This window comes from Triticum dicoccoides, chromosome 6A (assembly GCF_002162155.2).
Source record: "Triticum dicoccoides isolate Atlit2015 ecotype Zavitan chromosome 6A, WEW_v2.0, whole genome shotgun sequence".
In the NCBI taxonomy this organism is placed as follows: domain Eukaryota; kingdom Viridiplantae; phylum Streptophyta; class Magnoliopsida; order Poales; family Poaceae; genus Triticum; species Triticum dicoccoides.
The window spans coordinates 16,177,470-16,191,049 of NC_041390.1; the positions used below are offsets into that span (position 1 = coordinate 16,177,470).

Below are 13,580 nucleotides of genomic sequence, written 5' to 3' on the forward strand. Positions count from 1 at the left end.
AGTTGTCATCGTAAAACACATAAAGCCACCGTCGCAGGCCCGACCACCGGCGAGGAGGGACCCCAAGGACCGCCGCTGAGCGCCAAGAAAACTCACCGGGGAGCTCTCTACGCTGCGCCGTCGTCCAGCCGGCGGGACGCCTGGATTCTGACGAGCACGCCCACCAGCCACCTATATCTGTCCCGCACTAGGCACAACCTTCTTCGCCTGAGTCTCTCCTTCCATGATCCAGCCACTGTCGCCATTCCCGCTTCAGCCGCGCCGGTCCCGGTCATCCTCCCCATCCGATGGCCGCCGCACTCCTGCCAGAAGACGGCCCTGGTCTCCCTCCCCAGCCACTGGCCCAAGTCACCCCACCCCCACACACCAGCTATCGCCTCTGTTGGAATAATCCAAACAATGCCTAAGTTAGTTTAAGACTGATCAAAGTTGCCGGTTAATTAGTTTGGAAAGTGCACGTGTTAATAGTAGAATAGGAAAGCTATCATGAGTTGTGGTTTGTAGTTTCCTAGTACTAGTACGTGTACGTGTGTCAGATCTCTAGTTGAATTAGGAATCTGTAGCAGAGTCCGTCCATGTCCGTGTTGGTTTAGTAGTAAACGTACGAGTAGGTCCTGTGCTGGGGTGGTGGCTGCACTTATATAAGCAGCAGCAGCGCTTGAGTTTTGTACCGAGAGAAAACGAGAAAAAGAAATAAAGAGAGGAAATAAGGGCACGGCAAGGGCCCTTAGCTATCAGTTTTTATGTGCGCATGCGTTCGTGCTATTTGATGTGATCGATCCTGAGGGTGAATTTCCAACAGCCTCCTCGATCAACCACTTGCAGCACGGCGCAGGAGGGCCGTGGGGGCAGCAAGCACAACGGTCGCTCCGGCCTTGCTCTCTTCCCACACTGCGGCAGCAAGGTCCTCCTCCGGCTTCTTCTTCCACCATCTCACGCTCGGCGTCTTCCTACGCAACAGCCATGGCCACGGCGGTAACAGCTTCATACCTTCTCTCCTTGTCCGGTCCCTGAGCAGCAAGGACTGCTTGGGGCTATACACATGCGCCCTTCTCACCGCCGCCGTTGGGCTCCACCTTCATCGCGTGATCCTCATCTGCAACCACTGCAGCTACACGGTGATCCGGTGCAACTCGACCTCTCCACTGTGCTCTATCTTGCTCCTCAAGAGCCTTGATTCATCATTTTGCCCTCGCTTTCCTTCCCTTAAGTTACTACACCCTACAATCTGAATTAATTGATGCAACCTCTATACAACATTGTATAGAGGTTGTATAGAGGCTGCATCAATTAATTTGGATCGGAGGGAGTACAAAATTTCACTGATTCCTGGGATGTAGGTGGAGATTTTGGATGAGTTCTTGACGCTCAGATCTGTTCTTCCCTCAACGTATGAAATGGCGAAATCATTATTCAACAAGGAGTAAATCTTATTTGTTCTTGAATATGGATTATCCATTATATGAAAGTAAAAAACTGTGAACTAAATCATCGCATAGAAGTGCAGTCATGAGCGGGTCCCATGTTCCTATGTGTGTACTACGCTGCAAAATTCAGTCATTTGGCTAAATCATCAAGGTATGACCAAGTGCAAAATTATATTTTTCAGCTGCCACTTGACGGTCCACTACCAGTGAACTGACGGTAGTGGAATATGTATACGTGTTGCAAAATTTCAGTGGCATATTTGGTAAATTTACAATGGCATATATAGAATTCACCCTTACACATTTTACAATCGCATAGGGTTTGGGCAATGAGCAATCTTCATATGCTATAAGTATCTAATTTGGATACCGACAGTCACGGCGTATCTCGCCGTCAGCGGCCGTCTTCACCCCAACCCTGCCGAGCTTTGTCATGGCGACGCTAAAGTCGTAGAAGAAGGTGCTCTGGTTGGACGCGTAGTAGTCTACGGTACTGCGTGATCTCTCGTCTGTGTACAACACCTGGTCGGAGCCCAGGAGCCCCCTGCCGTTCTGCAGGAGCTTGAAGTAGGAGTTGTCGAATCCCACCGGTGTCACGTCGTCCAGGAAAGCGAAGTTCTGTCTGGCACAGGTGCCTTGAAGCTGCGCGTCAAAGCTCGTGTTCATGCTCGGGTCCTTGCCCTTGGTCCTGTTCTGGAAGAAGCTGCAGTCCGCCGCGCCCAAGGTGTGGGCACCTGAGGGGGTGGTATATGGTGGTCAACAACAGGTCGGCCGACGTGATCAGATTCAGAAGTCGACGACGTGTTGAGCTGAATCATGTACCTGATAATGCGATCATGTCGATCTGGGAGAGGCCTAGGGTATAGAAGAAGGCATTGAGGCTGTCGAGGTTGTCGTTGACGTGCGGCAGCATGACGCTGTTCGTCGTCGAGATCTTCCCATCGTACCTGCCCAGCTCCACTGTGTAGTTGGGCCCTCCGCTCTACAATGTGTTTTGATTTTCGGCCGAAAAAAACCAATTTCGGCCGAATTTCGGCCATTTCGCTAGGGCCCGGCATATGTCTCTGTCGGCCAAAAATTTCGGCCCAATTTAAATTTTTTTGGCCCAGCCCAGCTTCCAGCGAGTTCCTACTGTGGATCGGGTGATACAAAACGAGGAGACCAAGCGCCCTAACCCTAGAAAGCTCTTTTCCTCTCGTTCTCCTCCTGTGTGCGCCGCCGCAGCCGCGCACAGGGTTCTTTTGGTTCTCCGGCCAAGGCGCCCCACCTCCAGTGTCCCCCAGCTTTCCTCCACCTCAGCCACCTCCTCTCTGTTGTTTCTCCAAGGCTACGGCATGGTGCTCGACTGCTGCGGCAAAGGAGGTGACCGTGCACGAGCGGACCAGTTCAATGCAGGCAGGAGCACGGAACAGCGGCAGCAGCATCAAGGGCGACAAAGATGGTTCGAACTGATGTTAGTAGTGTTATAATGTTACGTTGGAGGCTGATGGTTGTTGGACAGATGCAGTTTTATTAATCCCTAGAGCTTATTTGCTAAATATTGTATAATTCTCCTGATGGTTCTTGCTTTGCTGTACTTATGCTCTGTTTCATTTCAAATTTTGTTCAAATTTCGCCAAATTTCATCCAAAAATTCAAATTTTGTTTGTGAAATTTCGTCCGAGATTTTGCTGAAATATTTGAAATGTCCGAAATTCGGCCATTTCGGCCAAGGACGAAAAATGATTCAAACCGAAAGTCAAAACACAGTCTACAACACATTTGTTCATGGTCGTCTCATGGCAAAGGAAAATGGTCCTCTTCCTACTGTATTTTATTTTAAATAATGGGCTATTGCGCAAAATTAAAGCTGCACGTGTTATGTACTACTAAATTTGGACGTTAGTTTAGCGTCACGCTAAAGCTATATATGCCATGCTTTGCTTTATTATGGTTGGATGTTCTCTGCTATGCCTTTGTTATTGCTCAATGGTTTGTTCCTGTAATTGGCTGTATGCACCAAACTTTACTTTGTTATATGGCTGGGTATATATCAAGTACATGTGATATATATGATATTTATCGATTTTCACATATTTGGCTAGAACAACACTACCTGGGAGACGGACTCTCTTGTGGCGAGGGCGATTATGTCGGCGCAGGACACCTTGTAACGGCATTGAGGGTCGCTGTCCACGGCAGCCTTGGCGTCCAGGATCGTCTGGAAGCCCTCCGGCTTCAGCGAATAGTCATCCTGGTTCCGCCACTCGTCGTCGCCGGTCGGGCTGATGATCATCACCGACGCGTCACAGCCCTGCACGCATGACGTGCGTCGGTCAGTCTGTCAGTTGTGCAAGAGAGCGCTGTTATTACTTGCCTGTTAACCGTACCATGACGGCGCAGTCATGGAAGAAGAGCCTGAGGGTAGCGGGCGCGGAGATGGGGGACTTGGCCATGGACTGCTTCACTGAGTACCGGACAATGCCCTCCAGGTTGGGGCAGACGCTGGCGTAGTAGTCCGGCCGCAGCTGCGCGGCCGCGAACGAGGACAGGACAGCGACTTCGAGGAGGATGAGGACGACGATGGCGGCGAGTGAGGCTAACGACTCGAGGTTCGCCATGGAATGGATCGACCCTGCTTCAATCAATTGTTATTTTTGTTAAGTCTGTTGCGTTGCGTGATCTTCTACAAGATGCAGTACGAGAGAGTGATGGCTGCCGCCCTACTCCAGCATATATATTCGACGGCCGATCGGAGCGCCGCGTGCGTCCATCCGCCGGCGGCCGCTGCTGGTCCAACGTGACTAAAGCAAAACTGCACTGAGGCTCACGCCACGACAACGTTGGTGTCTCGGTGATGTTCAAGTGCGCTGGATCCTTACCATCGAATAAGGATGTACGCATTCATGAACATACTTTCAAACTGCCGCGTTGTCACCTCCAAAAATGTCCACGTCGTTATTGCATGTGTCGCTTGGACTCCAGTGCACTGCAAACTGTCATCGTCACCTCCACATATCTGTCTCAAATGGCAGGAGTTGCAAAGTGACAAATATCTCCACTTCAAAATTTGTCTCATGTGACAGCTCACTGTTCTGGTAACGTACAAGTGAAGGACCATTTCTTTAGCGCAGGTTTGTTCTTTGGTGGGAATGGTAGAGACACGAGGTTTACATATCATCACTCAACGGCAACACACTACTACGACGGATATCTTTAATTGGGAATTACCTAGGGATAATGTATGTGGTCTAGTAATAAAAGGGGAGGCGCAGATAATGATAACTGCTTATTTTGTGATGAGAAAAATATATGGATCACTTGTTCCTTCATTGTGATGTAGCCAGCTGGTATATGCTTGGAGCATTGTTAAGTTATTGCTGCGATTATTTGATCGATATGGAAAACTAGAGATAACGCTCATTTCCGGAGTAGATTCAGTATGATCCTATTGCAGTGGTATATTTAGCATTTAATCTGTTTTCATATTGGTATATGGCATACCGTACACAAAGGAGCATCGAGCCAGCGAATAGGGGCAAAAAAAAAACCATCAAAGAGCTGTTGAGATTTTTCACAGGAGAAAAGGCTGGGGGCCAATGGTGCAGCGGATCACTGGATGCTTTGCCGTTTCACCAGGGGTTCTTGAGAAAAAAAAGTTTTCGGCGAAAAAGGTGCACTGATGAGATGTGAATCAAGTTTTGCGGATAGAAAGTTGTAATTGTAATGTTGAAGACTCGTAGTCTCAGTTCTGTTACAAGAAAGAAACTGTAGTGATGGTTCGCTTTTCTGGGATCTGGTTTAGTTTGGTCTTTGGAGCTCAAATATTGTGTAGGAGTTACTCTCTCCGTTTCAAAATTATTGAAGTTTTAGGTTTGCCTAAGTTCAACTAGTTCAAGTTTCACGAAGTCTAGAACACCAAATTGGTCTAATGAAATTTAGCGTTAAATATATTTTGAACTATGTATATATAGTGTTGTAGATCTTTGTTGGTTTTTACGTAAAGTTGGTCAAAGATAAACAAGTTTGACTTATGACATAGCTAGAACTTCAATTATTTTGGAACGGAGGAAGTATATAACAAGATATTTGAGATCAGGTGGGGGGTTGTGCCTTTCTGGTGATGCTTGGTTTCCTTTTTTTTCAAACCGGTGTCGTGTACGATCAATTTCATATGAATGAAATTGGGGCGGGGAGCCCTTGAACGGAAAAAATAATAATTTGCAAAAATACCACGGATACTTGGTTTTCAGCGTGCACTCTTGGTTGTAACTGCGTGGCATGGTTGTACTTGTACCTTGTTAATATGTTGATGGCAGTTAACCAATCACACGAACCTGACATCTTCTATTGGAGCCTGACTATGTGGGGTATCTTCTCTATTGGATCTTTGTATGTCGAAATGGCCAACGAGGGTTACAAGTTTTGCACAAATTCGTTTGGAAACTCAAGTTACCACTAAACTTCAATATCTTGGTGATGAAAAAACCGGACGAAAATTAACCGCGAAGACTACCAACTGTTCCATTAGGAGTAGAATTCATGTGCGAACCAACCTGTGGTTGGATGGTTAGAGGGACTGTGGTATCCCCAGCCCACCAGGGTTCAAATCCTGGTGCTCGCATTTATTCCTGGATTTATTTCAGGATTTCCGGCGATGCGCATTCAATGAGAGGAGACATTCCCGTCGATGACCAGGCGCCTACGGTGACTTCGTAAATCTCAAGATAATATGTCGGCTCAGTCTTTCGGAGGTGCTCATAGGGGTAGAGTGTGTGTGTGCGGGTTCATAGGGATGACTGTATGCGCGTGTATATGAGCGCTTGTGTCTGTACTAATGTTCAAAAAAATTTAGAAAGATCATGTACCAATCAATAAAGAGTGCCCTGAACCCTAACCCCCTCATTCCAGCGAGAAGTGAGGCAGCGCGCATGTGGAGAACTCCCAGTTCCACTTTAATCGATGAAAATCACCCTAGGAATTGTCGGAGTGCGGCCATACACTCACAGTTTCACATGTCGTCTCATGGTTCTCCACCTTGAGCCATCATATCTCATGTGTATTGAATGTGACCTGCGTTTTCGTTACCCACCGAGAAATGTCGTTACCAATTTCTTTTCTCCAAATTATTTGAATTTGAACTAAACAAATGATCATGTAGTGCGCCTATGACTTTGTAGAGACACAACCTGCTTTACCATAGCGGAAACGCCTACCAACTTTCACCTTGGAGGCCGTGGAATCGGTCGCGTGTTTCTTGTCTCTGCCAGTGGGCCACTTGTGTTAAAAAAAAGAAGCTTAGCTAGGAGGACTCAGTCCCACGATCTAAGCAGAAGGAGCACAACAAATAGACCACCAGAACAAGCACGAGTTTGTGTATGTTGTAGGTAAACATAACCGGAAATGTAAACTAGCGACCGTTTGCTGGGGGCCAATCCTGGTGAACACGCTCTCTTCCATTGGTTTCGTTGCATGAGTCTTGGCACTGGGGATAGGAGACACGTCAACTTTTGGACTCGTTCGCTGTGATACAAAATCTAGTGAATGTTGTCCTATAAAAAACACTACCACCCACCACAAAGACTAGCGACGTCAACAGCCACATGGGAGACCTAGCATAGAATCATGGTCCCTCCTTTTTGTCTACTTTTTTACGATATGGCAAAATATAGTTTCTTTTGCTTGGGTACATGGCAATTTTTCTAAAAATATTAACAAGGCAGTTTTTATAATTTTTTGAACTTCGTCACATGGCAAATTTGATCATTTTTTCCTAATGTTCACAAGTCAGGTTTGTTTTTGTACATGACTGTTTATTATTAATAACATGACATTTATATTTTTAAGAGGATAACATTTTTATTATTAAGAGGATGACATTTTTATTTGCTAATGTTCACATGTCGGGTTTGTTTTTGTATATGGAAGCATTTTATTATTAAGAGAATGACATTTTTATTATTAAGAGGATGGCATTTTATTTCCTAAGGTTTACAAGTCAAGTTTGTTTTTGTACATGGCAATTTATTATTAATAACGTGGCATTTTTATTATTAGGAGGACGGTACACTTCTAGACTTTTTTTACTGTGACATTGCATTTTGTATTGGTCCATGGCAGAAACAAAGAACAAATGCTATCACAAACATGTCATTCTTTTGAACAGTGGCATGGCGTGAAACATCTCATGAAAAAATCAACAAAAACAAAGTAATCAAATATGTCACTTGCAATTTTGTGAAAATTGTTTCTACTTGTGGTGTTTGCAAGGGTGCTAATAATTTAACGCTGGGCCACAGTCCTTGCTTCTAACAAAAAGAGTAAATTTGGGGGATGGCAATTATCTAGAGTAAAAATCATAGTAACTTTTTTTAAGCATCCCAAACCTTGATTGAACCCCCACATGAGAATGGTCCTTCGATGGTGCCGCCTCTTGGGGAATCGCAACCACTTATTAATAAAGTAATTAGTGCTTCTGCATGCTCATTGGTAATTTTGTTGAGAACTTACTGTTTCCTAAAATGAACATGTGGTCCTATTTTAAGTTAATAAGAAAAAAAATCGTTTTTGTCGAAACCCCCACTAATCTTTCGGTTAATGAACTCACGGTCCTGTTTTAAGTGAATCCAGAAAACCTTCCGCTTTCTTCGGAAAACCCGCTGATAGTTCATTTAATAAACCCGCAGTCCATGTACAAAACAACATTTTTTGGGAGATTCAAATGCTTTTTAACAATACCCATAACTTTCAAACCTAACTCCAATTTTGAGATGTTACATATGAAAGTTAATTAGGAAAATATGTAGAATATGAATATGATGTTGGTTTGCCTATTAAACATTTTTAAATGATATTTATGATGCAACCTTAATCAAAAACGTATGATCCATCTTTCTTTTATACCGATGTAGATCCGGATTGAAAATCAACACCTCAGCAAAATCACATTAGAGACAAAAAACAATCTATAACCTCGCATGCACGCCTCGACAAAAGCTTGCAGGGAAAGAAAAGAAAGCAGATATCTGGTGTTAGATAGATAGATAGATAGATAGATAGATAGATAGATAGATAGATAGATAGATAGATAGATAGATAGAGAGAGACCTTAAGATTGACCATATTCAAAATGCGTTGTTGGTTGTGTGAGCATTGAGGCCACTGTCAACGAGGGTGGAAAGTTGGATCAGCGGCGATACAGATGGGATGCACATAAACCTATTGGGGTCTTGACTCTTGCATCATGGTTTACAGAGTTAGGGGCGTGTGGTATTCTTTTTTTTTCCATTGCAACATACGACTTCTTTTGCTAATGACAAGTTAAAGTAAATGACTTGGACCTATTGACTTCTTCAGTCATGGTCATTGGATTAGGGGTATGTCTTCTTTTTTTCTCGTGTTGCAACACGGACTCTTTTGCTACTAATACGTATATTATAATACAGTTTTTCAAAGGAGGCATATCCCGGTTCCCTAAAAATAATACTATTTGGTGGAAAAAATAAATTCAAAATCATTTGAATACTTTTGGACGAAAAAAAATCTGAAATTTCTAAGATTCTACGAAAACCAGTTTGTCTGCCCCTTTGGGATAAAAAAATGGTATGGAGAAAAAGAATCCTTTACTGAACTAAGATGCAGGTGGCCTGCTGGAAATGATAATAGTGGCCTAGTATCACTTTTTTTCAAGTGTGTAACCTCACGTGTGTTGATGCATTTTGTTGGCTTATTATTTTGGGAAACGTTTGCCATCACCCAGCGGATCGTTGGCGTGCGTCGTCCGCCTCTACGACTATCAGATTACTATCAATCGTACTACAGAGAACAAACCCTCATTACACGCATAAGCTTTGCAATGTGGCCCGTATTGCGGAGGTTGCTTTTGCAACATGGGTTGTGTTGCATATCCAATCCCATGACTATGCGGCATGTAGGACCCATGCAACCATACTTCCATTCTTATGTCAAACGAAGAGAGCACATCCACATGTTTTCCCTTGAGGCTCATCTTCTACCTCCAGGTCCCTCACATGGATGTGCTTCCCCCAAGCACGTGCCCAAAATAGTGTGCCGCGCATGCGAAAAGAGAGCGTCCATAAGTGGATCTAGCTGCTGGAAAAAGCTTTTGTTAGAATAACTATGAGTTAGTGCTGCTCCTCACATGAGTTGTAACGTTGAGCAATTAGAGCTTAGTGCTAGAATATAGAAGGTCTAGAGTTCTTTCTTTATTATCCATGATCATGTGTTTGTAACTGCTGCTGTAACTCAACCTAGGTGTTCTGTATATAAAGAGAAGACAGCCGGTGAGGTTCATCACGGCTTAACACAGAAATACTTCTGTTTACATGGTATCAGACGCCATCTGACCAATGTCAACCTCTTCCTCCTCTCTCATGGCTTCCGTGCCGGCGGCTACCACCGTCGTCACCGTGCGTCTCTCTCGCGACAACCATCTCATGTGGAAGGCACAGTTCCTCGCATTCCTGCGCACCTACGATCTCCTTGGCATCGCATCTGGCAGAGAGATGGCGCCTGCTTCGACCGTGGACCAGACCACGGGCACAGGCGATGCGCGCACCACCACTCAGGTGGAGTACCCGGAGTACACCATCTGGTACCGTAAGGACCAGACGATCCTCGGCGGCATCCTCGCTACCGTCTCCGAGGACATCTTGCCGTACGTCATGGCTGCCACCTCTGCGGCTGAGGCCTGGGGCAGCTGGAGCGGATGTTTGCATCGTGCTCTCGTTCTCGCCTCGTTCAGATACGCGTACAACTGGCTACTCCGAAAAGGCGCGACATGACGGGCACAGACTACTTCAAGATGAAGAAGACCTTGGCTGACACACTTGCATCCATCGGGCAGCCTCTTCATGCTGATGAGATCGTTTCTTACCTGTTGTCAGGCCTTGGGGCGGAGTACGAGTCCCTCGTGGACTCACTGAACATGAAGACTGATTTGACTCTTGATGATGTCTATGTTGCTCTTCTTGGCCATGAGCATCGTCATGAGCAGTACAGCTCCGACTTCCAGCTTGGTTCGAGCTCCTCGGCTAGCTACGTCGGTACGGGCTCCAACCACTCCGCCAACTTCTCCGGCAAACAGTCAGGATGCATCAATCAACGCGAACAAGGTCGTGGCAATTATGGTGGCGGTCGAGGCCGCGGCCGCGGAAATGGTGGAAATGGTCGTAGCAGAGGCCGTGGTTACGGTGGCAACAATGGAAATGGTGGGGGACAGCGGCCCACGTGTCAGTTGTGTGGCATAAAAGGACATGTTGCCTTGAAGTGCCACAAGCGCTTCGACAGCTCCTTCCATGGCGATGAGGAGCAGCACTCGGCGAATATCGTTGGCACTAGCGCCGGGTACCAGGTGATGAAGCTATTTACCTAGGGTAGGGGCATGGACCTGTCCTAAGAGCCCTACCCAAGGACATCCCTGGAAGAAGTCACCTTTCAATCGACTTGAAGGTATCCCACTCGACGGATTCAAGACACTCGACCAGGAAGCTACCACTCGACTACGAAGCCAACCACTCGACTGATAGGAGATCTAAAGTCACTCCGCAAGCAAACGGTCGGCCATTAAGTAGTCTTTATGGTCATCATAGCACTTTAATAGGGACGTTACCAGTAACGCCTAGTCTTAATGTATTTTAACCCTGCATTACTGAGGACCGGAGGGGTGTGGCGAACTCTATATAAGCCACCCCCTCCTCAGTAGCAGGGGTTGGCACCCCTGTAATTCATACACACATAATCCAGTCGACCGCCTCCGGGCACCGAGACGTAGGGCTGTTACTTCCCCCCCGAAGGGCCCGAACTCGTACATCCTGGTGTATTTACAACTTCTCCATAGCTGAGATCTAGCCTCTCCATACATACCCCCCTACCTCACTGTCAGAGTTAGAACCACGACAGTTGGCGCCCACCGTGGGGCTGGAGTCTTAGCGCCTAGTGAAGGAAATATGCCCTAGAGGCAATAATAAAGTTATTATTTATTTCCTTATAATCATGATAAATGTTTATTATTCATGCTAGAATTGTATTTTCCGGAAACATAATACATGTGTGAATACATAGACAAACAGAGTGTCACTAGTATGCCTCTACTTGACTAGCTCGTTAATCAAAGATGGTTATGTTTCCTAACCATGAACAATGAGTTGTTATTTGATTAACGAGGTCACATCATTAGTAGAATGATCTGATTGACATGACCCATTCCATTAGCTTAGCACCTGATCGTTTAGTATGTTGCTATTGCTTTCTTCATGACTTATACATGTTCCTACGACTATGAGATTATGCAACTCCCGTTTACCGGAGGAACACTTTGGGTACTACCAAACGTCACAACGTAAATGGGTGATTATAAAGGAGTACTACAGGTGTCTCCAATGGTCGATGTTGGGTTGGCGTATTTCGAGATTAGGATTTGTCACTCCGATTGTCGGAGGGGTATCTCTGGGCCCTCTCGGTAATACACATCACATAAGCCTTGCAAGCATTACAACTAATATGTTAGTTGTGAGATGATGTATTACGGAACGAGTAAAGAGACTTGCCGTTAACGAGATTGAACTAGGTATTGGATACCGACGATCGAATCTCGGGCAAGTAACATACCGATGACAAAGGGAACAACGTATGTTGTTATGCGGTCTGACCGATAAAGATCTTCGTAGAATATGTAGGAGCCAATATGGGCATCCAGGTCCCGCTATTGGTTATTGACCAGAGACATGTCTCGGTCATGTCTACATTGTTCTCGAACCCGTAGGGTCCGCACGCTTAAGGTTACGATGACAGTTATATTATGAGTTTATGCATTTTGATGTACCGAAGGTTGTTCGGAGTCCCGGATGTGATCAAGGACATGACGAGGAGTCTCGAAATGGTCGAGACGTAAAGATTGATATATTGGAAGCCTATGTTTGGACATCGGAAGTGTTCCGGATGAAATCGGGATTTTACCGGGTTACCGGGAGGTTACCGGAACCCCCCGGGAGCCATATGGGCCATCATGGGCCTTAGTGGAAAGGAGAAAGGGGCAGCCCAAGGTGGCTGCGCCTCTTTCCCCTCCCCTAGTCCTTTTAGGACTAGGAGAAGGTGGCCGGCCCCCCTCTCTCCCTTCCCCTCCGAGGAATCCTAGTTGGACTAGGATTGGGGGGAGGAATCCTACTCCCAGAGGGAGTAGGACTCTCCTGCGCCTCCCTCTTTGGCCGGCCAGCCTCCCCTCCTCTCCTCCTTTATATACGGAGGCAGGGGCACCTCTAAACACACAAGTTGACACAAGTTGATCCACGTGATCGATTCCTTAGCCGTGTGCGGTGCCCCCTGCCACCATATTCCTCGATAATACTGTAGCGGAGTTTAGGCGAAGCCCTGCTGCTGTAGTTCATCAAGATCGTCACCACGCCGTCGTGCTGACGAAACTCTTCCCCGACACTTTGCTGGATCGGAGTCCGGGGATCGTCATCGAGCTGAACGTGTGCTCGAACTCGGAGGTGCCGTAGTTTCGGTGCTTGATCGGTTGGATCGTGAAGACGTACGACTACTTCCTCTACATCGTGTCATTGCTTCCGCAGTCGGTCTACGTTGGGTACGTAGACAACACTCTCCTCTCGTTGCTATGCATCACATGATCCTGTGTGCGCGTAGGAAAACTTTTGAAATTACTACGAAACCCGACAGTGGCATCCGAGCCTAGGTTAATGATGTTGATGTTATATGCACGAGTAGAACACAAGTGAGTTGTGGACGATACAAGTCATACTGCCTACCAGCATGTCATATTTTGGTTCAGCGGTATTGTTGGACGAGACGACCCGGACCAACCTTACGCGTACGCTTACGCGAGACCGGTTCCCTCGACGTGCTTTGCACAGAGATGGCTTGCGGGCGACTGCCTCTCCAACTTTAGTTGAACCAAGTATGGCTACGCCCGGTCCTTGCGAAGGTTAAAACGGAGTCTATTTGACAAACTATCGTTGTGGTTTTGATGCGTAGGTGAGATTGGTTCTTACTTAAGCCCGTAGCAGCCACGTAAAACATGCAACAACAAAGTAGAGGACGTCTAACTTGTTTTTGCAGGGCATGTTGTGATGTGATATGGTCAAGGCATGATGCTGAATTTTATTGTATGAGATGATCATGTTTTGTAACCAAGTT

General features: G+C 46.2%; 1 protein-coding gene across 1 annotated transcript; it reads right to left on the reverse strand.

Annotated features, from left to right (window-relative positions):
• Positions 1-1,784: 1,784 nt before the first annotated feature.
• Positions 1,785-4,027, reverse strand: LOC119319509 (peroxidase 45-like). Its single transcript, XM_037593979.1, has 4 exons — positions 3,797-4,027; positions 3,523-3,720; positions 2,250-2,409; positions 1,785-2,161 (listed from the first exon to the last, which is right to left on the reverse strand). The coding sequence occupies exons 1-4, from the start codon at positions 4,025-4,027 to the stop codon at positions 1,785-1,787; spliced, it is 966 nt and encodes a 321-aa protein (XP_037449876.1).
• Between the last annotated feature and the right edge of the window lie 9,553 nt (positions 4,028-13,580).

Excerpts from the sequence above, each read along its gene's own strand:
- LOC119319509 (XM_037593979.1), bottom strand. The coding sequence starts at position 4,027 with ATGGCGAACCTCGAGTCGTTAGCCTCACTCGCCGCCATCGTCGTCCTC. Across the intron at positions 3,721-3,796 it reads TCCATGACTGCGCCGTCATG|GGCTGTGACGCGTCGGTGAT; the intron begins GTACGGTTAACA and ends TCATGCGTGCAG. Across the intron at positions 2,162-2,249 it reads CGACATGATCGCATTATCAG|GTGCCCACACCTTGGGCGCG; the intron begins GTACATGATTCA and ends CCACCCCCTCAG.